The sequence below is a fragment of the Anabrus simplex genome, chromosome 7 (genome assembly GCF_040414725.1).
Source record: "Anabrus simplex isolate iqAnaSimp1 chromosome 7, ASM4041472v1, whole genome shotgun sequence".
Classification (NCBI taxonomy): domain Eukaryota; kingdom Metazoa; phylum Arthropoda; class Insecta; order Orthoptera; family Tettigoniidae; genus Anabrus; species Anabrus simplex.
In genome coordinates, this window is record NC_090271.1 from 338,232,867 (window position 1) to 338,259,623 (window position 26,757).

General features: G+C 39.0%; 1 protein-coding gene across 1 annotated transcript in view; it reads right to left on the reverse strand.

Annotated features, from left to right (window-relative positions):
* The window catches only part of LOC136877626 (protein regulator of cytokinesis 1), a 367,851-nt gene that overhangs the window by 109,847 nt on the left and 231,247 nt on the right, over nucleotides 1-26,757 (reverse strand). Inside the window, exon 9 of the mRNA XM_067151812.2 lies at nucleotides 10,333-10,480. Within this exon, the coding sequence (XP_067007913.2) occupies nucleotides 10,333-10,480 (148 nt within the window). The remainder of the gene's footprint in view (nucleotides 1-10,332; nucleotides 10,481-26,757) is intronic.

Sequence of the window (26,757 nt, forward strand, 5' to 3'; positions counted from 1 at the left end):
CATCGGGCACTTTCTGAGTAAATACAAGGCCTCTAAAATGCATACAGTATAGTAATCCAATGAATAAAGCACTTGCACATGGGAGCCAGCATAGATTTCTCCTCGTGTTTGAATCGTGCTTTTTTTCTTTCCTTTCTTTCGTTGCATGAGATCAGTGAGATATCCAAGTGCATTATTTGAATACAGTAAATGCATCTTCTTGGATACATTTTGGAAATAGTTCTTTTTTCATGGCATTTGAAAGGTATAAACTGTGAATCAAGGTTAACTGCATGCTGTAACGGACCTTAGACCATTTCGTAACGCGGCGAATTGGCGGTTAAATCATGTAATTCGAAGTCCGATTTTTGAGTCCCAACGACTTTGAATTAACGAGGTTTTACTGTACTTTTAAAGCAACCCCCTCCTTACCACCTCATCCTTCCCCAAGAGACAAAGTAAAATTTCCTATGAGAAGAGATTACTGCTAATAAGACAGCATATATTGTGCATACTGTCACCGTTTTTTATACCTAAGCATATGTGAATGAAGCTGATGACTGCGAAGCAGTTGAAACATCTACTAATGAGTTTATAAAATTGCCAAAAGCATATAAAGGTAGCGATTAGGTGGCTAAATAATTCTCCTCCACTCCTTTCTGTCCTTCCACTTTTCCTGCTCCATTACTTCCACTGCATCCAATCCAGCTTCTCTAATGTTCTTCCAAATCTGATCCATCCACTTTCTTCTCGGTCTTCCAACTGGTCTCTTTCCCTTCTCTTTCAGATTCCCTTCTTGCTACCCGTCCCTTTCCGATTCTTTTTACATGTCCGAACCATCTCAGTCTTGCTTTCTGTATGTTCTGTAGTAACGGTTCTGTATTTAGCTCCTCTCTGATTTTAATATTTTGAACTCAATCTCTCCTTTTCTTTTTAACCGATGTTCTTAAAAATTTCATTTCTACTGCTAGGATCTTACTATCTTGTCTCTTATTAGTTACCAGCGTTTCTAGTCAGTATGGTACAATTGGTATGAAATACTGTTTACTGTTTACAGTAAAATACCAGTATAACAAAATTTTAGGGACCTCTGAAATTAATTTGTTATACTGAAATAAGTCAATTCTTAAGAACTCACCTAGTATTATATCCGTTACTTCTTGTTTTTAGGGGCGGAACGACGAGGTCATCTGCCCTGTTATATCAGTTGCAGGACCTATATAACTTCAAAATACCATTATAATAAGAGTTACAGTATTGACAGATGTTTTCAGAAAATCTATTTTTACATTGTACCAGCAAGTCTACACATTGTTCCAAAATCTCATTTTTTGAAAAAGTCTGATTTTCTTCTGAACATATCCAGATAAAAAAGCTCGTTCCAAATAGTCACTGACCACTCTACGTGAATTTAAAACAGATTCTGGCACATCACTTCGTGACACAAGAAAATCTCTAAGGCTAGGTGCCATGTTCGTTGCCTGCTGAAGAGTCAAGCTTTGTTGATGGCAGCAAAGAGTTTAGGAGCAAGCACACAATCTCGTTTCAATCCATGAGTGATGGGGAATGAATCTGATACTGAGTTACCATGAAGAACCTGTCCCAACATGCCAACATGTAGAGCTTGAACCAATTCCACATAACGTTCAGGACATCCAAAATGTCTCAATAGTTTCCATATAGCAGATCTTGGTACTGAATTAAAGGCTTTTTCCAGATCATAGAAAACTAAATACAGAGGCTGCTGTGGTTCTCTGCAATTTTCCTGGAGTTGTCTAGCAGAGATCATATCTGTTGTGCCTCTGGAGATTTGGAAACCACATTGAGACTCCGGCAAAATCCTGAGATAACTCGGAGCCGGTTTAAAAGAATTCTTGCAAGAATTTTACCAGCAATTGACAAAAGCGATATACCACGGTAGTTCCCACATACACTACAATCGCCTTTCTTGAAGACAGTGATGATGGTAGCATCCTTCAAGTGGTCAGGTACTTCGAGTTTCCCAAAGAGGACGAGTGTGAAAAGTCTAGCCTTCAAGGGTATACCTCCATTTTGTATCGGTTCCAGAGAATGTTATCAGGACCAGGAGCTTTTCTTGGTTTTAGTTGATTGAGTGCTTTGGTGAAATCTCTGTACGTATGTGGAACTGCCATCCAGGGTTGTTGGGGCTAATGAAGAATATTACGAAGAAAGTTCTCAGCAACACTGGAGATATGATTTAGAAGAACGAGAAATGTTCCTTCCAACACTAAAATTTTCCGATTATCAGTTAAAATGATGGAGTTGTCATCAGTCTTCAAAGACCCCGATGAAGATGGAATTGGACCGTACATCTCCTTTATGCAAGCACAGAAGTTTTGCATGTCACGGGCATCGGATAGTCTTTGCAGTTCTTCAGCTTTTTGTTGCCACCAGTTATTCTTAATTTCCTTAATATGTGCCTGATATTTTCCTTTATGTTCCAAGAAATGTGATTTCTTCACAATGGAAGACTGATCTTGAAGATAGGAAAGGTGGGCGTCCAGTTTGGCACTGATCAGACATTTAATTTCTTCATTATTTTCATCACACCAGTCCTGTCGTTTTTTCCTCACAAAACCAATTGTTTTCTCAGCTGACTCAGTGACTAGCCAGTTTGTTTGAGATTGCTTTTCTGTAATCTGTAGCAATGGATTCAATCTGAAGTTTTGTAAGTATTGAATTTCTTTCTGGGCAGGTTGTGGACGAATCCTTTTGGTTGGCGACAGATTGAGATTCTCAACCGGCAAAAAAAGGAGCTTATGATCTGTCCAGCAGTCATCTACGTTTCTTGCAGTCCTTGTAACAAGGACATTTTTCTTATCACATTGCCTGGTGATGATATAGTCAAGGAAGTGCCAGTGCTTTGAGCGAGGATGTATCCAGGTAGTTTTGTAGCGATTAGGCAGGCGGAACTTAGTATTAGTGATAAAGAGTTTATGTTCAGCACATAAACCAAAGAGCAACAGACCATTGGCATTCCAGTTGCCAAGTCCATGTTTTCCCATCACATTGCCCCATAAATGGTGATCTTTACCAACTCTGGCGTTGAAATCGTCAAATAGTAAGAGGCTGTCTCTTGGTGGTACTTTGGTAATGGTAGTGCTCAGCAGGTTGTAGAATTGGTCTTTAGCTTCTACATGAGTATCCAAGGTGGGAGCATATGTGGAGGCGAGTGTCATAGATTTGGGTCCAGGGAGTGGGATTCGGAGAACGATAATTCTTCCACTGACTTCGGTTGGAGTTAGCTGATAATCATTCACCAATGCAGTCTTCACAGCGAATCTCACCATGAATGTGGTGTTCTCCCTCATCTTTTCCCCTCCAGAAGATTGTGTAGCCTGAGCAGAACTCACAAGTTTACCTTTGCTGGACAGTGTGGTTTCACTTCAGCAATATAAATGTTCATTCGTCCAAGCTCATGGGTGACGAGCGCTGTTCTTCTCTCAGGACTGTTATTGTTTTTCAAATCAAGTAGGGTTCGAACATTGCAGGTTCCTATAATGAATGTTTGGGTAATCTTCGTTTTTCGACCGCATAAAGGGTGACCCGCTGGGTGTGGCCTCCCAGCCAGCTGAGAGTGTGACTACCGATGTTTAGTCCACATTTTCTGGGGCCTTCCCCACTCAGGGTAGGCAGCGACGATCCTAAATAGGCCTGCCAAAACACAGATGGAGGACCAAATTCCTGAGTAGTCACGGGGTCTCAGAAAGACCACGATCACACATTTGCTGCCAACGTGCAGGTCCAAACTAGAGGCTTCCAGTTTCACCCGAAAACCTGCCTCCACCATCCTTATCCCATCACCGTTTGACTTGAGTTGAAGGGAATGACAGCAGGAAAGAGAGCCACAAGCAGGATTTTGTTTAAGATGGATAAAAGCTTGCAAGGAAGTGACCCACACACTATGATCTCGGAAGTACATCCTGCGGCACAAATGAAATGCGAGATTCAGGTTCTAGTACCACGACTGCAACGGACTGCTGCAGACTCGAAATACCATTGAGTTGCGCCTTCACAGCCAGTCTGTCTGGCATGACCTCATCCGCCTCCACAACCGATGAGAACCACAAGAAGAAAGTTCCTTCGTCTGTTCCCAAAGGAGCTCATCCGCCCGAAGCCGTTGATCCCTACGAGGGATAGAGTTATTTACTGCCGCTAGACACTCTGCGTTAGCTATTTTTAAAGCCAATTGCCAAGCCAGCTAACCCCCCTCCTTTCCCATTCCAGACTTGGGACCGGACAATGGTGAAGTAAACCTGGGCGACACCATTCATTCAATCGGCGCTTTAATTCAGGCTTGTAGGATCGTGCTGACATCTCATGAATGGCAACAATAAGCTGCAGAAATGCATCTTCTCCATTGCACTATCTGTCCAGATAGATGCCAGCCAGTGCATACCAGTGCCATTTTTGTACGTCAGCGAGTTGCGGAACCTAATCGGATGTTGTTTTCCTCATGCTGAAGCACTTCGCCAGTATGTGCCAGAGGGTTTGATGACAGACCAAACTCTACAGATAATTCCCAGACAGGCCATCGATGGTCTACGAAAATGAGACCACGCACGATGTCAATCTGATCTTGAAGAATGGACAGCCAAATTCGGAGTCTCATTCCAACTCTTACCCAAACGGAAATTTATACAAAATATAATGATGCACATATGCAATATTCCCTAACTACACATTCTTCTTATAATGTTACGTTTTTACATTCTCAATAAACAAAATTACATGATTTTAACATTACAAACTATATACGAAAATTTCCTAACCTAAAAATTCGGGGATCGTACATACGTACGGTTACAGTTGCCAACTTTAGAATAATAATAATAAAACTAACTTAACATTATGCAGTAAAATTTTCTTAATATACAGCCCACCAAAAGGTGCAGCCTGTTCAAAAAACTAATAGTAAAGCACGTACGGTGATCAGTGAGACACAGACAAATGCAAATGTTCAGTACAGCCATTATGACAAACTACTGACAACACACACAACTTCATGGTAGTCGATACAGGTTAGGTTCTTTTAAGACTGTATTGTTAATGTGCAAGGTAGACACTAGGTTAGGTTCTTATCAGATCAGCAAAATCAATGAACCTGTAGAAACAAAACTATCTACTTTTAGGCCTACTGCAGAAAATGACATCCAGGATTCTGACAGTGTTCAGGAAACAGAAATTGACAATAGATTACCGACTATCCTGCAGGTTAATATTCAATATCATCATCATGCGGCACATCTGATTACTTGTGTTCTCGCCTCCCTTTCTTTCATTCTTATATCATAAGATACAAAAAAAACTTGCCCAATTTCAATAATTACAATAGTCCTTATTCTCATTCTAGGGCCATCCACTGTATTTCTACATACGTAATACGATCAGATATGCCACCTAATTTTTAATAAGAAATGTCAACTTTGCACCAATTAGACGATCTTTACATCATCTCACTGGATTTCCTACACATGCTCGTTGATCGTATTTTTTCTGCTAGAAATAACATTGTGCACCTAATTATCAGCTTTTACCGACGAACCTGAATACTGCATGTCAACAGCACACTCAAGAACAATTTTAATACCAAGATTTACTGTATCATCTCATGTGTATAATTGTAAGTTTGTTCATCAACAACAACTTTTGAATGTTTGTGCTCGGAACAATGTAGAATAGCCTCACTACTTTAATTGACGTATTCGGCAACCCGATTTATTTTAATGTGTTTTTCTGTCCTTGTCTTTTTTGTGCTTTTTCTTGAATATTTTACGGCTGATGATGTCTACAGGTTAGACGAAACGTCCCATTATATTTTAAATAAGGTTTAAATAATTAGACAACAAACTTTTGGTACTGTAAAGGTGGAATATTGACTTAACCTATAAGTACATGGAGATTGATACGAATTAAGTGAGGTACATGATTGTTTTTGCTTTTTGTCGTATTTTGCAGTCCCAGAGATCTCTGACTTGGTTGAAATTTGAGTGTTCTGTTCATATGTTAGCACCTTAAATTAAAACAAATAAAGGAAAGGAATATTTACGAATTACACATCACGCTAGTGACATTGTGTAACATTTGACATTAACTTCACAGTCAGTTATGTCATTTACCTCACAAGAACTGTAGCGATTTGTCTCAGAGATTATTTTCGAAAAGTAACTGGTTGCAATACTTTCCCATTTTGAGAAGGACATACTGTTTTCTGGCTTACGAACTATCCCCTGTAGCATTAAAGTCCAATTAGAGTTTTTACCTCAGTTGGATTTGCATCCACCCAATCTCTCGCTCGTGACCGTGGTTTCAAGTTCGGATGGGCTTCTAAAAACTGTTAAGCATACACATTAGATTCATTCGCAAAGACGAACGAAACATGTCCTATTAACCAATGTACCTCATGAATATTTTATAAATAAATGAGTGCATTAACTTTGTATTGAATAGGTGGTTATAAAATAAAAAGTTTTTAACTTTAATACATTATCTTCAATACGGTCTAATTATGAGATTTATCACATGTAAGTTAGATTCATCGTCGAAGTCCACATTTACACCACTAGCACCAGAAAATACGAATTTCTGACGTGAAACACCAAGCGGTGGGAAAGGTTGAAACATGACTAGCACTTCGCCTTCATCCGATTCGCCATGTTACTCATCTTGTTCTTCATTCTCATTCTCTGAACCACTTTAACTATCAGACTCACCTTCATCTGTATCAAACCACTCATCTTTGGATTTCAGAGACGATAAATCGTCATAGTCGTTCTCTAAGTGTTGAATAATCTCGCCTTTGAGTGTTTCGAACATACGCTTTGAACTAGATGCTGCCATATTTGGCCAACTGCAGACAAGTAGCACAGCACAGTTGTAAAATAAAAACAAATAATATTCAAGAAGTGAGACGTGGTATTTACTGCCATCGTGCAGGAAAAACATCAATTAAGACAACAATACACGACGCGACAAAGTAGCTCGTCATATCAACGAGATATTCGCGGTTAAAGACGAGTACGCGTATATATTCGTCATGCCCATTACCCTGTAACATTCAGCATACGAATATATACATCATGCCCAGTTAAGAGATTAAGGGTTGTTTTAAATTTGTTAAGGTTGACTTAGGACAATATTGTGCAGAATTAAACGGAGAATTTAGTTGTGTTAAAATAATACATCAGAATCTAATAATTGTAATTTTGTATAAATCCCCAAAGGGCAATGTTAAAGTATTTCTTGAGAATTTTGAAATGGTTATGAAAATGTTAAAATGTAATTTTATAGTTGTCTGTGGTGATTTTAATATAGAAATGGCCAAATCAGACAACCACTTTTCAAGAATACTTTTGAACCTTTTAACTTGTACAAACAAAACACCAACATGGAATATGCATGCATTGATTTCTCAAGAAATATGTACTTAGGTATAATGTCAAGCTCGTTGGAGGGTCTTTTGCTGATCATGAACCATTGGTACTTTTTGCCAGAAGAATTTGCCTTACACAGACAAAAGAACAAATAGAAAGACTGACATTTCATGGATAAGGACTCGGAAATATTGTTACATTAATTTAGTCAGGGAAAGATCGAAGAAAGTAAACTGGAATTATTTATATGAAAATCAAACCGACAAAACGAAGACTGAAATTGCTTATTGAAACTTTCTTTAAAACATGTCGAATTGTGGCATTCTTGCCCCCCAATAGCAAATATCAATAATGTGCGCACAGCTGGAATAAGAAAGTTAACTAGTATTCTGATGAATTGACCCAAAGAAGGAAAAGGATGTTGATTCTGTATAGGGTCTATAGAACTTCTTGTGCACAAGGGAATGCACAGAAAGATGTGTATGAAGTATATCTCAGGTGTAAAAAGTTTTACAGAACCAAACTTGCACATGAAAAAAATTAGCATGTGAAGCACACATTGAAAGTGCATCCAAGAAATGCAAGGCAGCTTGGGATATTATAGCACAAGAGAATACTCTTAACGATACACATGATATATTACTGGATCTAGATACTATGAATGATTACTTTTTGAACAGAGTGAAAGAAGTAGTTGCCAATTTAAGAATAACAATCTAACCTGGAATTACAGAGTAAAATTTTCCTAACATGTATACAAAAATGTATATCTCAACCCTGGTCACTAGCCTATCATTCATTCATTCATTCATCCATCCATCTCGTATCCACTCGCAACAGCAATGTCATTCAGTAGCCTTATGTCAATCCGAAACCCTATTCATAACAACTTCCCACATCGAGTCACAAGTAACTTGTTCCTCCAAGCACGTAGTCTTGGCATGCTAAAAACTGCATTCTAACTAGAGTAAAATCTCGTTAATTCAAGGTCGTTGGGACGCAATGGTTGCAGATGTACCTGTTAGATTAACTTTATCACCTATCTCTTCCACTCTGTAGTTTTAGAATTGGGTAATTATGGCGCCGTCTTTGAAATTTCATTTGGCGTATTTTCAACCCAATTGATGTGGACCAGGTAAAAATCAGACTTTGAATTAAGTGATTTCGAATTAACCGCCAACTTGTAATTCAGAAATGCCAACCATTGCAGCGTCACAAAATATTCTTTAGTTGGGTCCACGAGAGTTGGAGTCTGATGTTCAGCGCATCCCGAGAGAAAAGGTTGACTAACGCTGCTCGAAAATGGTCTGTTGCCATGGAAACGATAACAGATGTCACATTTAAAGAACCATAGCTTGCTCTCAGTTGCTCCGTGATGTTATTCGGAGTGGTACAGTGTTAGCTGTATTAGTTATTGCTGGTTCATGTAATTATTTACGTATTTGGTTCCTGAATATTATTTTGGTTGTTAGTCTATTTCCTTGCAAGTTAAACAGTGGCTAGTCGTACAGTTCTATTATCTAACATGTGCATTCATTGAGGTTATTGTTAGTTTAGTGATCATGAAATCTCGTTTAACAGCAATGACTTCTTCTGTCTGAAATGCTGGAATTATTAGCACGAACTTAGGAACGGCTCAAGGTTTATAGAATTGCATTAGGCCTACATATTCAGCCTGTATGAAGGAGTGATATGCCACAGATGGTCAGTAACTATGACAACGCAGCATCCTTAAATATATTTCATGTTTTTTCTCGATATTCATCACATCAGGATTTACTTAAACAGCCGTAAATGAGATAAGAGAGACTGCATTGTTTAGTTTAGGTATGCTATCAAGTACCCGCATAGTGCCAGAAGTTCTACGACGGGATGATTAAAACTAAATAACATGGAAAGTTTGCCGCTTTTATGGATATCTACAGGTGTGGCGGAAATGAGTTTTAACATAACGTTAAAATTTGTACGTTCGTTGTCTCCATTATTTTATTAATGCATACACTAGTATGTTTTGTTTGGCGTCTCTGAAAGTCGTTAAAAGTGGGGACATAAAATCAACATTATTTGTTAGGTACGTTGGTAAGTAAAACCGTCATTATGATTGGATAGTTTTTATCACGTTTCAAACTTGCTACTCTAAAAAAAAAACCACTACAGTATATTAGCCAGAGCTACGAGTTACTTCGTTGATTTTGCCTGCTATATTAATAGCAACCACCGTGAATATTTCTCGACTAAATTAAAGTAGTTTCCTCATCCTGAGGTGGCGCAGCTCTTTTTAGACACACCCGCAGTGGAGGGGAGCTACACGAACAACTTTTACCGCACATCAACCTTCCTGCCATTCGTAAATCTCTGGCAGTATGGTAACGGGAATGAAACAGACTCCCGAGAACGGCAGCCAATTGTGCTAATCATTATGCTGGAAGATATTCTAAACTACAAAACAGAGACACATAGCATTATTGATGCATGCCTGCAATGCGCAGGTCGGACATGGAACTATTCACCTATTTGTGTGATGTCATCAGAGCTGCAGTAGGCGAACGCTACAGAGACACATTTCTCAACTACGAAACAATTCACAACTTTTGCAATTTCATCACAGCTGCAATAGGAATTTTACAAACATCCAAGCAGAATCATTGTTCTCTGACTAATTATGTTTGGGGTGGGTGTGATTGTGTGTTTGTATGCGAGATATTTTTTCCATTTCCTTCGTCCCCGAAAGCCAGGGAGGAGTCTAATGCTCGAGGGGGTTTAATGGGAGAAAATACGGTATTTACTATCTTACACAGGAAAAGGAAAGACATACATTACCAGCCCCATTAGTTGACATAAAAACAGGTGAAGAATACAGAGGGTGGATTCCCTCCCCTACCACCAGTTAAGTCCTTAGAACATGAGACAAAATTACATTCACAGCATTTGCTGCATTCAAAAATGCATGAAATCATACCTTTTGGATCTTCTTCCGTTCCTTTTCTTCACGAAGGAGTTGCCCACCACGATTCTGAAACAGCCTGTCTTTGTCATGTTCTCTGTTCTCCATCTCAAGCATTTTACGCCATAAGTTTTGGTATTCCTTCATGAGTGCGATGATGTCTCTGGAAACATTTTTAAATTTAAAAACATGCAGGCTTTTACTACAAAGGGTGCACATAGGACGTACAGGCAGAAACTTTGCCATCAGATACAACGAACACATTAATGCCATAAAGCACAACCATTTTTCGGCAATAGGACAACACATGGTCGATTATAAACATAACTTTACTAATATAGATAATGATATGATAATATTAAGCACAAACCCCAAAGGACCCTTACTCAATATTACTGAAGATCTATATATAACAATAGACGAATATGCCAACCCTAATTATAACATCAATGAAATAACAGATAAAACCAATATTTTATTTAATAAAATCATCCCTTTTATAAAAAAACTATTATCTGAGAACAGTCAATAAACAACACCAAGCGCAATTCACAGCGCAGGTGAAAGACACGCCTAACTCAACCTCTACACAGTTAGCAACTCTCCTTCCCCACCCCTCCATTCCCCTCACGACAAGAGACACTAATACCACAAGTTCACGATATAGTACACGCCAAGCTGCCAAGCGATACACTTCCCAATCATCTCATGACAGTAAGTAATAAACACACACACACACACACACACACACACACACTTGACACTTTAACATTCTAAGGCGCTTCTAATTGATTTCATTTACTTTTTACAGATAGTTAGCAAGTATCATAGATCGAAAAAGAACCACCTACTACAACAGCTTTTATAACCCCAGCAGCACATTCATCTTCAATCTGTATATTTAACAAGATAATATAAGTTTATAGTGATTGGACTTTAGCAAATATCTTACAGTGGCCAATAGTGCCCCATTTGAACTTGGCATGTACACGTGAAGAACAGTACTTCATATGAAGTTTTACATAATTTGCAGGACTGCCTCTTACCTTTCAACTTGGATATTGAAATGTACCATTGTCTTATGTTGCATATAATGTATTTTACACAGTCTATATTTGATGACGTCATTCAATACAAGTTTTGATCACCTGGTATTTCATTTGCCAACGCAATCTCAAATTCAGATTCAAATTATTTATTTTGACAAAGTTTATATAAAATATACTACCCCATTTGAACTTGACACATACGCATGAAGAAAGAACAATACTTCATATGAATTTCACAAAACTTACACGACTGTCTTATATCTTTTAACTTTTACATATTGAAGTGTGCTATTGTCTTATTTGCATGTAATGTATTTTAAATAGCATATAATTGAAGGAGTCATTCAACACAGGTTTCAATTACCTAGATTACTGTTATTTCAAACGCATTTCACTTTGTCATCGTAATTTCAAATTCAGATTCACATTACTCATTTTGACAAAGTTTAAGCCTAATAAAAAGTGTACTGTATAAGCACATGCAGCTACATTTAAGCATATTTAGTCGACTAAAACCAATGCAATATGAAAGTCTTTTTAAAGAACTTTTACTGGTAAAACTTGAACGTTAATGCTATATTCAAGGTCAGGGGTAAACAACAAATTTTATCATGTGTTGTAATTCTTTTAATATGTTAAAGATAGATATCTTTTTAATATATTCTTGATCATCTAAACTTAGACGTAAGAAGCAGAATTTCACTTCTAGACACACTACCTAACGTCTATCAAATATGACATTTATTTGTAAGATACAACTGTTAAAACATGTATTCTAATGTGTATGTATATGACAGCTGAGGATGACTTGTGAAAAGTCGAAACCGGTCCTGTTTTAAAAACATTAATAAATTTAGTATTGATAAGGTGGATCTCTTTCTTTCTATGACAGATTATTTCATTACGCAGCGGTCTCCGTTGTCCATTTACTTGAAGTTTTTTATTGAAGATTGTCCTGATGATCCTTCTGTCAATTTTTTGGATTTTATTCGTTGTTGCTTAGGTATTCAACTTAGAGTTTCACTTGCATAAGTTGCTTCAGGTTCAACTACTGAACCATAATGTTTGAATTTGGCGTTATCGAGAGAGATTTCTTCATATATGTTGACATGTGACTCGTCGTGCTTGTTTCAGTTTTGTTGTTCTGTATTCTATTGAGGCTTTCTAATTTAGGTTCCAAGTTATAATTTCCCCAAGATACTTGAACTTTTTCTACAACCTTTGTAACCTTTTACTTCAGCAGTTACACAAACACAGTTAAAGGGAGTAAAGTAAATCAAATTACATAGGACCTTAAACACTATACATACCATAACTATGTAATGAACTGCAGCAAAAACAGCACAAAGTAAATATCAGTGAGGGCAACTTGACGATAAACAAGCAACGTGGAATGGTGCTGGGAACCTACCAAGGGCATGGAGATGGCTTAGGTTGCGGTTTTCGGAACAATCAACAGTGATCCTTGATTTTCAAAAATATTAATTACAAAATGGACTTTACAAATAAATTCCTAACAAATTCAGCCATGCGGAAAATACTGATACACAGTTTGTAAAATACAAATTGCATGTTCCTTGAGACACACAAATTAGAAGTTCCTCGACAAAAGCTTCCTATAAGTTCAAAGAGTCAAGCAAATATCGTACATCTAATTACAAACTAAGTTGTACAATACAATCCTGAAGGTAAGAGGAAACACAATATGCTATTACAATTTAGAATGAAGTTAAACGTACTTTTCCAAAACATCTGTTTAATACAGTGGCGATTAGGGCAATCTCCTGTGTGATACTTTAACTAAAATTAAAAATTAAACCGGGACTGAAAACAACCGTGCTTACCCTAAGGCAGCCCATACTGAAAGCGAGGATTCTCTGACGAGGTCAAAACTCCGGCAGACCAAAGACAGACAGGCTTAAGACAGACCACGAAATACTCCCTAGCTCCCTTTAAAAACGGAACCCTGGCCCTGGAGTAGCCAATCAGAACGCCGGAGCTTGCCTGGATTCACCAATCATAACTCTTTCTTCGGTCGCAATGTTTAAACCACTTTCTCGAACACATACGATTGCGAATCTTCCATTTCCAGAATAGTAAGAACATATTTCTAGAATTCATAACTAAGAAAGGCCAACACACCCAGCTCTAAAAGTGCACGTCACAAACTTTCCGGACTGTCCCAGTTAATATAGAAATGTAATATACTCGTTACAACCAACATATGTTAGAAAAATATTTTTTTACACTGTACAAGTTAGGTAGCTGAATGGAATACGAATAAAATATTCTAGCACAATGCTCCAGATCATACAGAAAGTACTACTTACCTCAGATCCCTTTCAAATCAAAACAGGAGTAAGAGAAGGAGATGAACTCTCGCCTTTACTCTTCAATTGCAAGCTTGAAAAAGTGATAGAAGACTGGCACAAAGAGAAGTTGATCCTCAAAATTTACCATCCAATCACTTCAGGCTGAGGAAAACTAGCGATAGATTACCTAGCATTTGCGGACGACCTAGCAATGTTAGATTCACAATTAAGTATTTATTTATTTTCCACCTAGTCGATACAATGATTGCTTAAGGCAATGTTATCCGGACATATTTTGTCAGGCCAAAATCAGATTAAACTCCTGAAAGAAATTGCTGAAAAACTCTGCCTTCAGATATCTTTTGAAAGACAATACATCACCTGCAACAAACAACCACCAAAATTCATGGAGACAAAATATGGCAAAATTAAATGAGTATCACAATTTAAGTATCTTGGCGAAACAATTCAGGACTCTAAACAAAAACCAATGAAATTAGAAGCTAAAATATGGAAACTGCATATCGGCTAACATAAAATATCTATTCAGAAAAATGTTTTCTCCAAGCACACAAAAGTAAGACATTACAGTCATTAAACCAGAATGTCTTTATGGATCACAGATGCTAATTTTGAACAGGAAAGCAGACATTGAAAACATGGAGAAAAAGGAATGCAAAATCATAGAAAAATTCTAGGCCCAAAATTCACCAACAGACCATCCCAAACAATACACAAATATTCAATGTAACATTAGAAAATGCAGAGCAAGATTCGATGATGATGATGATGATGATGATGCTTGTTTAAAGGGGCCTAACATCCGAGGTCATCGGCCCCTAATGGTACGAAATGAAATGAGAAAAAGTTCAAAATCATCCAATGACCAAATAAAAAATGTCATGAAGAATGATAGATGGACATGAACAAAAAAAAAAAAAAAAATAAATAAAAAAAAAAAAAAATAATGGATCCGACTCAAAAAAAGACTGTCCAAGGGACAACTTATAAAGCACAATCCTGAATCGAGGATGCTTGATCTAAAGGGGTCCAAAATCCAGGTCTAAGGCCCCTCAGGATGGTACTTATCGCTAGTAAAGTAGAACCATGTTATTTGTCATGCCGGGGTACTAATCACGAAGACCCACGGTGTTCCACACAAGATGGTACTACTGAAGTATTGTACTTCGTACAGGTAACGCAGACCTACGGTGTTTCTCACGCAATGGCGCCACACACAGCCAATGCAAACCGATGAGGTTCCTCACCTAAGTGTACTAGTCACGGGTGCCGGTATTCCAGTGGTGTTCCTCATATAGTGGTACAACTCACAGGCAACGCCCAGACCCGCGGTGTTGCTCACGTGGGTATGACGCACGGGTACTGGAAACCCACAAACCAGCCCCTTTACTCCTACTAATAACAAACCTATTTCGTACCTAATATAGTGGTAGTACTCGCAAGTACAGGCAATCCATGGTGTTCCCCACGTGATGGTACGAATTAAAAGTAGTTTCATGGTTCTAATGCAATCATCCCTTGGTCGCCTCTCACGACAGGCAGGGGATACCGTGGGTGTATTTTTCATCTGTGCCCCCCACCCACAGGGGGTAAAGAGAGAGAAAAAAAGAAGAAAGAAGGGATCCGTCACTACAAAAGATGAAGAAAGGCAAGGGCCACGAAAGGCGTGAAAATGAAAGACTCCCTAGGCCTCGAATGCTCTAATACCGTCAGGGTCAGAAAAGAACAAGAGTTGACCAAGGGAGGTCGGACAGGATAGACGAAAGTGAGGAGCCCGGCACAAGCAAGTTGAAGCAATGCCAAGACTCAGCTAAGAGCCCCGTGGTCGCCAATCCACCCCCCCCCCCCCCCACACACACACAGTTGAGATCCCCTTGCGCCTGTTAGTCGCCTTTTACGACAGGCAGGGGATAATGCGGGTGTATTCTATAGTCCTTATGCTCAACCCGTACCCAGCGGCATTCAAAGAGTTCGGCAAACGTTTGATCACCCTGGCCACTTACGGGCCTAGCAGGGGGTGATTGATGATGGCAGTAGGCTTTAAAACGGAAGTTCGCATTCCCCTTCAGAAATCCTCACAGCTCTGTTGCCAATGCACCTCTTGTTAAATAGACGTCAGTCTCTCTTCTCAGCTCAGACAATTCACATTTGCTTTGTTCGCTGTTTGAAAGTTTTGGATTATTTCTTTGCTTCGTTAATTAATATTTGTGAAGAGAGTTGTTTTTCACTTTGCTTCACGCAGTAATGTGGAGGCCGTGGGAATCACACCTGGACATAATCGCATCAGAAAATCCTGAATTAAATCTGCCAGTGAAGGCAAACGATCCTCAACCGAGCACCGGTAACAGTGATATTCGACCGAGTAGTACTGGTTCCGTGTCCGCGAGTGATACTCAGCCGGGTAGCAGTGGTTCCGCGCCCGCGAGTGATATTCAGCCGAGCAGCAGTGGTTCCGTGTCCGCGAGTGATACTCAGCCGAGCAGCAGTGGTTCCGTGCCCGCGAGTGATAATCAGCCGGGCAGCAGTCGTTCCGCGGAGAACAGAATGGCGACTAAAACTGTAAGTAAGCAAAGTCAACGGCTGGTATGTAATGCATACGAATACGTTATGAAGAACAACATTCGCAAGGGTTATATTTCTGAGACGGCTAAAATGTTGAAACTTAACAGGAAAACTGTAAGTAAAATAGTAAAGAGGGGACCTACAACTCCAAAAAAGTGTGGTTGTAATAGGGTTATCTTTAATAAAATTAATGATTTTTGCTGTGACTTGGTGAGACGCGAGGTATATGCATTCTTTACTAAAGGTAAGTCACCAACAGTACAGGAACTGTTAAAACATTTGAAAAATGCGTGTGGCTTTCCTTATGAAAAAACTACTCTATGACAGCTGTTGAAAAAACTTGGCTATTGTTTCCGTATTCTGCAGGAAAAACAGATTGTAATGGAATCTGCTAGAATAGTAGCTTGGCGATATAAATTCATAGAGCGTCTCCGGAAGTTGCATTCCGAGGGATGCAGAGTTGTCTATCTAGATGAAACTGGGTACGATACTCATGACATTGTGAAGAAAGGGTGGGATGATGGAACTTGTAATTGCATACTGAAAGCACCAACATCGCGGGGCAAGCGTATATTATGGTATTGGATGCTGGAGGCAGTGAGGGCTGGGTTGAGAATTGCCTTTATTTATCGGCTAAAAACATTGGAGACTGCAAAGCTGATAGCCATGACAAAATGACAGCTCAAGTTTTCGAAAACTGGTTTAGGTCTCATCTTCTAGAGAACCTACCACGTGACCAAAAATGTGTAATCGTGATGGACAACGCAAGCTATCATTCGCGGCAGCTGATTAGGTTTTCTTCCATGAACACTAATATTAAGGACATTATTAAGTTCATGGAGTACAATAACATTCCCATGCCAAAACCTGTACCCATCAAGGCAGTTATGTTGCAGGAAATCAAATCAGCCAATATCAGTAAGAAGTACGCTGTAGAGGAGATCGCAGCCTCACGTGGACACAAAGTTTTGCGACTCCCTCCATATCACTGTATTTTAAACCCCATAGAAATGATCTGGTTTCAGCTGAAGACATATGTTAGGAAAAATAATGTTACGCCAACTTAGAGTGCTAGTGTGTGTGTCAACTTCTTCGTGAAGGAGCTGGAACGATCAGTCCTGAGGTGTTCTGCTTGTGTTTGAAGCACCATTAAGACAGAAGAGAAGTACATGAAACACGACATGGATAGCAACCAAGATAGATTTGTAATTCACCTAGCAGACAATGACGAGGACGACGAATAGAGGTAAGGTAAATACTGCATTTGTTTTAAAAGTAGCTAAGTTTGCTGGCTATTTTTTGTCCGAACTACATACTCCGATATTATTATTATTATTATTATTAATCTGCTTACCCTCCAAGGTTGGTTTTTCCCTCTGACTCAGAGGGATCCTACCTCTGCCGCCTCAAGGACAGTGTCCTGGAGCGTGAGACATTTGGTCGGGGGATACTACCAGAGAGAATGTCCAGTACCTCGCCCAGGTGGTCTCACCTGCTATGCTGAACAGGGGCCTTGGTGGGGGATGGGAAGAATGAAAGGGATAGGCAAGGAAGAGGGAAGGAAGTGGCCGTGGCCTTAAGTTAGGTACCATCCCGGCATTTGCCTGGAGAAGAGGGAAAACACGGAAAACCACTTCCAGGATGGCTGAAGTGGGAATCGAACCCACCTCTACTCAGTTGACCTCCCGAGGCTGAGTGGACCCCGTTTCAGCCCTCGTACCAGTTTTCAAATCTCGTGGCAGAGCCGCGAATCGAACCTGGGCCTCCGGGGGTGGCAGCTAATCACACTGAACAACTACACCACACAGGCGGACAATTATTATTATTATTATTATTATTATTATTATTATTATTCCAGTCCCTAGTTCGTGATTTTACTTTTCCTTTGGCAGGCGAGTTGGCCGTGCGGTTAGAGGCGCGTAGCTGTGAGCTTGCATCGGGCAGATAATTGGTTCAAGCTCCACTGTCGGGAGCTCTGAAGATGGTTCACCGTGGTTTCCCATTTTGACACCAGGCAAATGCTGGGGAAGTACCTTAATTAAGGCCACGGGCACTTCATTCCCACTCCTAGACCTTTCCTTACCCATAGTCGCCTTAACACCTATCCGAGTCGGTGCGACATAAAACAAATTGTAAAAAAGTGTTGCACTTTTCATTTCTTTACTGAAAGCGAGACACTGATATTAGCAGCATAAAATTAATATTTTAATGGGCCTACTTAGGTATCAATTTACGTTTAGTCTTTGTCGAGTTTATTTGCCAATGCCTTCTTCCTGTTTTTTCTTTCTTTCTTTCAACATCTGCAACCACCGTATGGATTAAGCACGAAACAAATTATTCTGCGATATTGGTTTGTTCTGTGGTTCATTATCAAGTTTTTGTATTTATATTTTGACTTTAGAATTTAAATAATAGACTCAAAATATGACAACCTTGCTTTTGACAGAGGTCACTTGCCTTTTAAACGACACGCGCCTCGTGTCCAGAGGAAAGGAGCCGACTGTCAACCCTCATTATCACTACGGCGGGCAGACTGTCAACCCTCATTATTACCAGGGTGGGCCAAGTTTTGAGATCAGAAGATACCGCTTAGGTATACGTTGAGCGTCAGGACTATACATGTGCGTCTCCCACCCACAGGGGGTAGTGTGTTTGGTCCACGAGAGGTATTTTATTTCCCTAAAGTCTGCCGGCAAGCCAGTTAGGACCCCCCTATCCGCCACAAGGGATGCGCCACGTGGGAGTGAGAGCAAGATTCAACGGGCATGTTAAAATAATATATCCAGACATACTTATTAAACAACTACTCTATGGTAATTCTATGGAAACACGAGTAAAGCTAAAACAGGCACAATGAAATGGACTGGCGAAATAAAAACTGATTTGAAACAGGCAGGAATTACACCACCACATGACCAATACAGGATAATCTTTAGATCCAAAATTCACAAATGGCAAGTTGACCAAGAGGAAAGACCAAAGAAGAAGAGACTAACAACCTGGTCAAAATTTAAGGTGAAGAAATTTGCGTAAAATAATTTGTAATATAAAGTAGTGAATATCATACAAATTTGTTGAATTAAAATGTAAGAACATAGTATCATAAGAAGAATTTGTAGTTAGGGAATACTGAATACATATATCCCTATATTTGTATAACTTAGCCCCATGAATGCTACGCCCGTCTACAGACCATATAATTTTATGGTAAGTTTACTTTTTTTTTCTTTTTCTTTTTGCTAGTTGTTTTACGTCGCACCAACACAGATAGGTCTTACGGCGACGATGGGACAGGAAAGGGCAAGGACTGGGAAGGAAGCGGCCGTAGCCTTAATTAAGGTACAGCCCCAGCATTTGCCTGGTGTGAAAATGGGAAAGCACGGAAAACCATTTTCAGGGCTGCCGCGTTTACTTTTTCTGACGTCTTCACGTTCCTGGCGAACTCTAGTATCTATGAACTATTACCCTTTCCCATCATTTGTCGTTAGCACTATGTAATCCTTCTCTATTCCGACAGATGGCGTCTTATACGATAGGATAGGTCAAAGCATTTCTTTTTGCCCTGTCTTTTTGGAATATCTTTCTGATGGATTGAGATCTTTCGACTTGAGAAGATGGAAGGATTCGATTTTCAAGTCGCCTTTATGGCTTATAAAAGATATTTTAAGAAATCCAAGATGTCTTTATACACATCTCAACCTTTTGAGTATGCTGTTTGCTTATATAATCGAGGTATTTATTGTTCTTCAATCTCCTTTTAGTTGGGTTAGAAAGGCTTCCCTCATTACGTGTTTTTCTGATTTATTCGTGTGCTAACCTTGATTTTCTTTTACTGATCCACTATTTTTATTTTGAGAATAGAAGGTAACACGGATTCATGTGTGTGTATGAGATTGTTTGCTGTGTGCTTCCGAGACCTTTTACCCATGTCGCTTCATTAACATTCCGCACAAGCTCATGTCGTATTGTTTTATCGCGTGTTCTGTATAATTCATGTCCATTTCATTGATCTGGTATGAATTCAAGCTATCAACGCGATTTGCCTGCTTCTGTGTGTTTTGGTGTTGGAGACACGCCGTCTCTTTTGATGGACCACTTTCTGGTTCATACTGTCTGAGCTCGAGAGCGGTTGTTTATTTATTACGTGCTGTATCGTCGACACTCTTGTACGTCCCTTTATTTGCGACAACCTAACCTCGTGGTCCCTGTGTGTGCGTGGGTGGTTCTGACGTTTGATTCGTGATACCTTTTGTGCTTAATTTACCTGTTTATTGCTTGCTTCACATCGCCGTCATTGGCTTTCTTTACTTATTTTCTAGTTTAATGTGCTTTATTCCTTGAGAGCTGCCTTTCCATATTTTCTTATTGTGTTGCGTGAAACTATGGTAACCGCCCCTTTTGCTTTTTCTCTCTGGTTGAATTTTAAGAGCCCGGTGCACCCTTCCCCCTTCTCCATTTTATGCTCCTTTGACTTAATGTTATTGTATTCTCGGGGGTGTGATTTTTATTGATGAGAGTCTCGATGCCTTGACCTGACGTGCCATAAAGAAAAGTTTTGTACCGTCTAAATTCATATGCTTCAGCTAATTTATATAGATGCATTATCTTTATGCTAAACTTTGCTTCACGTCCTTTACGAAGGTAAGCGTTTGTGATAGTACTCTTACCATTGAGTCTGGTGTATTTTAATCACGGGCCACATATTATTTACATTACCCATTTGATTTTTGGCCCCACTGTTTTACTTATACTATTTTCTTTTGATTTTCTCTCCATAATAAATTTACGTTCTTACCCTTATCACCGTTATTTTTTTTGCCTTTGCGTCTCTTATATGTTTCTTTTATCTGTAAGAGGCCCGAGTCTAGTTCCTAGCAGTTTTCTTTTCGCTAGTTTTGACCAAATCCACTGCACTGGGTCTTCATCGAATCCTTAGTGTCAGTTCACTGTGCATGAGAACTGATTTTTTTTTTTACTTTCCCGGTTCACTCTCAGGTGCCAATTCTATCTCTGGCATGTTGTGCCATCTGTCATTATGTAGAACTAATTGAAATGTCATATGGCTTTTAGTGCTGGGATATCCCAGGACAGGTTACGCTCACCAGGTGCAGGTATTTCTATTTGACGCCCGTAGACAAACTGCGCGTCGTGATGAGGATGAAGACAACACATACACCCAGCCACCATGCCAATGGAATTAAGCAACTAAGATTAAAATCCCGACCCGGCTGGGAATCAAACCCAGGACCCTCTGAAACTAAGGCCAGTACACTGACCGTTCAGCCAACGAGTCGGACTAGAACTAATTGATCACGGCTTATAGCGTCGAGAAGTAACTTACAGAGCTTGTTATGGACGTCTGGAGCTCATCTGTGATGTGATGTAAACAAGTATGGCGGAACAAGCTAGTTGCTACAGTAAATTAAAATTCTTTTAATGTCCATCTATTCAATACAATGACATTTTATTGTGATTGAATCATATGTCAAATGGTACTAGTTTCAGCGTCTATGTGACATCAGCCGTAAGTACAAATTAAACAATTATATACATATGCCAAACAAAAAACATCTAAAACACATTTTAACACATTCTAAAATATATTTCTGTAATTATACATAAGTTAACATTATGTTACAATTGATTGCTGTAATATAAAATTCTTAAAATTCCGCCAATTCATTATTTAGTCGTCTGTGTACATCCGGGATAAGTGAATTTGTGCTGTGTTTTGCTGTCTAAAGTAGTCTCCGTATAAGGATGTACCCTAAGGGTGCAACCTTACCCTTTCTTCCCTGTAATATTAAGGTATTGATTTATAGTTACTTTTCTTGCTGTTGGGTCTTTTTCAGTGTCGGGAACCATACAGTTTAGGGACCCTACTTGCCGATACGACGTTTTACATTTACCGTTAATCTGGCACGTTGGTAACGTTCAGTCGCAGTTCTAGCATGAATTACGTATTACCACTGTATTACTGTTAAAATCGCTAGTCATACATTTGCGAGAATATTATTTTAAAGCACATTTTCTTTTTCTGTGGGGTTGTAAACCTATTTGGCAAATACCAGGTAAGTAGAATTGTGGCATGTTCAGATAATGTATTTAATAACATAGTTTGTGTGAAATGATGAACACCACATTTTAATTATTAGGTTTCCATTTCGTCCCATACAGAATTCGAATGGGAATGTTTGAGAAGGAAGAACAATCTGCAAGAACTCCTCCGAAAAGGAAAGCAACGTTACGTCCTTTACAAAAATCAATTCAGAGATTGCTACGAGGTATTGAAAAAGGAAGGGTACGAATTATCACTCGTAGTGATATGGACCTTATGACAAGTGTTTCACAATTAATTGGGGGCAGGTGTCCATTTAAATTTAAATTTTGTTTCTATGATAAGATTCTGACAGTGAGAATCAGTTGAAATGGAAAATATTTTGTTATGAACCTAACCTAAACATGTCTTGTCCCGACGTCGGTACGGTTTACAGACCTACAGACCCAGCCTTCGTGTATCCTTATTGACTTATGGCATATGTGTATGTAATATATTTGCTCATGTGTATTATTACAACGTGGTATCATTTCAGATTTCTAATCTGTTTCCTAGGTAATATCTGCTACCTGGGAGACTGTCCTAAATACAGATCAGTGATGATTGATTGATTCAAATCAACTGACTTGATGTAGGAAGTGGCATTTTAACTTACAGCTTCAATCTGCATTTAGGGTAGTGGCAGATTCCCTATCTGTTGTTTCACTGCGTTCTATCAGTGGTTCTTGAATTTGACTTCACCACTGTTAAGGGGTCTGTTGGTTATGAAAAAGACCTTTAGACATTCACTTTAGGCCAATGATTAACTTTACAGATGCACTTCAATTATAACTTCTCCAGTGTATGTTCATGTAATATTACTGGATATTGGCATCAGCAAATTACTTGTACTATAGGCCTATTTATTAGGTTCATTCTGTATTGACAATCTCCACCTGAATCGGTGCATAACTGACTATTGCACACCTTCTAAGCTTAGTGCTTGATACAGGTATGGTATTCGTAGCAGTTACATTTCTTCTAAAGCATTAAACATTAGTGTTTATAGTAATATCATTAATACAAGTGATCATGGACTTCTAGTCTACAGTAGATATACCATACTGATGTTAAACCACTATCAATATACTAGATATACTAATACATGATAAATTTTAGCATAGAGTAGTGTAAGAAGCAATTAACATCAGGTGACTGTTGCATTGTAATTGCTTTCACTTAAAATCAGACATCTTTTTCAATCATTAAACAAAAATAATTTTTGTCTGTTAATATCCCTGTAGAAGGTGGTTACATATTTTTAGGGAAAAGATGAAATAACTTCATGCTAAAACTCAAAATTCTTACAGGTGCTGATCTGCTATTTGCCACAGATTTGGTGCTATGAACAGTGAGAAATCTCAGATGTGGGTGGAAACACAATTAATCATAGGATTAAGAAATATAAGACCCTGTGTATTGTGATGGATAATGTAGCATATCACTGTAAGCTTGTGGAGCATCAACTGACAACAAAATGGAGGAAGGATCAAGTGGCAATTATAACAGACTGAATATTTTCTACTACTGAATTATATTTAATGTTGTTACAGAATTTTATTTTTATTTTTTCCTTTAATTTATAGCCATGGTGAGGCAGAATTGGGGTGGCTCCACTACAAAACTCAAAAGATGAGCTGCAAAAGATGTGTCATACGAAATCAAAGTCACTTAATGAGGTACAGTAGTATCTAAACATAACTTTAGGTAGGCTAATGTTGTTTACTTTCATGTATGCATAACAATATTTCTCTTTTTTTTTTTTTTTTACCAGGTATATTGTTGATGAGATTCTGCACAATGAAGGCCATGCTATGAAGGAAGAAGAAGAAAGCTGAGGAGTTAGCTGTACCGCTGTAAGAGCTATTCCATGAGATTTAGGGTTTTCCAACTTTGCTGGGAAATAATATATTTCTAATTGCCCTGTCCTTTCGGATATAACAGTGTTACAGATGAAAATTGTAGGGAAGGAGAACAAGATATATTTAAACTTTGAGAGACACTGAATATTCTAGGTATCTGGTCCTGTCTCTGTGCTCTGATCAAAATTTATCACGTTATTATGCATGCGTCTAGTTTTTCTTGTACAAGTTGTTTTACGTCACACCAACACAAATAGGTTTTATGGTATGATGTGACAGGAAACTGCTAGGAGTGGGAAGGAAGTGGCCGTGCCTTAATTAAGGTACAGCCCAAGCATTTTCCTGGTATGAAAATGGGAAACCACGGAAAGCCACTTTCAGGGCTGCCGACATTGGGATACGAACCAACTATCTAGCAAATAGTGGATACTGGCCACACTCAAGCAAGTGCAGTTATCAAGCTCGGTGCATCTAGAATGGTGGTGCTTGGATCGCCCGACAGATAAATTTACAACTACACCATCAATACTGCGTAACTAACTCGTTCCTTACCAACCTCAGTGCTCTTCTCGAATCGAATCTGCATTTAGGGCAGTCGCCCAGGTGGTAGATTCCCTATCTGTGGTCCAATTGCACTCATTTTTGCCAGCAGTCTCCCATGATCCACCCTATCAAGTACTTTAGGCAGGTCAATCTCAACACAGTCCATTTGACCTCCAGAATCCAAGATATCTGCTATATCTTGCTGGAATCCTACAAGTTGAGCTTCAGTGGAAGAATCTTTCCTACACCCAAAACTGCCTTCTATCGAACCAGTTATTAATTTCGCAAACATATCTAATATAATTAGAAAGAATGCCTTCCCAAAGCATACATGCAACACATATCAATTTTCAGCTTTATGTCTATCACCCTTACCTTTAAACACAGGGGCTACTATAACAACTCTCCATTCATTTGGTATAGCTCCTTCATGCAAACAATGATCAAATAAGTACTTCAGATATGGTACTATACCACAACCCCTCATCTTTAGTATATCTCCCAAAATCTTATCAATTCCAGCTGCTTTTCTAGTTTTCAACTTTTGTATCTTGCTGTAAATGTCATTGTTATCATACGTGAATTTTAATACTTTTTAGTATTAGTCACCTCCTCTAAACCAATAGAGTCTAGTCAAAAAACACAGTTATAAAAATATACAGCATCCATGACACATTTTACATGTATAAAAATACACTGTGGTGTTAAATTGAGATCCGTCGTTAATGGACTAAGTTGAAAAATCTTAATATTGTATGTAGTAACACAAAGTATAGGTTAGTGTTTGTTAAAATGCAATACAATTATCAATCAATTACCTGAAACCAAGTCATAAAAAAATATGTTCAGCACTTTTGCTGAAGGCTGTGGTTCCTATTAGATTGGACTAATTACGAGGGGGAACATTTCTTCAAAGTTTTGCAAGCTGAATGTTGGGCTTTTTTTCATGAAGACATTAAAAATGACAGAGTATCATCGTTATTCTAGCATCAGCCTGGTCAGCATGTGTGCCACCTAACTGCATGGTGAAGGAAAGATGTACTATGTTATGATTTAATGCTATTCTGAAAGGAATAAATTTAATTTGATTCCCTCCCGATAATCCGCTGGATGTTCCTATCATCTGCATGAACCTTGACTTGCCGATACATTTCTAGCAATATCTGCAGTGAAGGCAAAGGTATGCTTTCTAAAACTCAGAATAACAGAGTAAAGATCTTCCTGTAGTGTTAGATATTTTAGCAGATGTAAGAAATAGAACCCTTGTTTTTGTAGGTGAGCTACTAAGCTTAAAAACTGGATGATGGGGTAGATAATAGCTTCCACCTTCATTCCCTAACCTTAACCATTTCCCCATGGCCTCTCACTCGTTCTGCAACAAAGTTTCAATAATGAAAATAAATGTTCTGCGTCTATTAATAACTCAGTGTCACCTGGCTGGAAGAACTTAGGGTGAGTGAGCAAGTTCCAGTGCTTAATCTGAATGTAGAGCTAACCACTCTACCCCACCAAGTGACAAAGTTATGGATAGTGGAAGCCTTTACCTTTCACCCTTCCAATGGCCTTCATGGCTTGTACGGAGATGGCTCTACGGTCCTATAAAGACCTCGGCCTCCTTGACCACAGCTCTCCAGTCGTCCCGCCACCTCCTGACTCCAACGGTCCTCAGATCAGTCTCCACATCCTCCAGCCATCTCATCCGGGGCCGACCTCTCCTTCTGCCCCCAGGGTGCCCTGTCAGTGCCTTCCATGGAAGTCTTCCCTCCTCCATCCGTTGCACATGCCCCAGCCATCCAATTTATTCTCATTCTGACTGAGGTCGCCTAGTCTGTGCTCCTTATACAATAATCTTATTTTTTCATTTGTTCTGTTTCTCCATAAATCTCCCTCCTTCACCAATCCAAATATCTTCCTCAGTACTTTCTTTTCCCACACATTTAATCATCTCTCTGTGGCCTCAGTCAATACCCATGCCTCAATCCCATACATAAGTA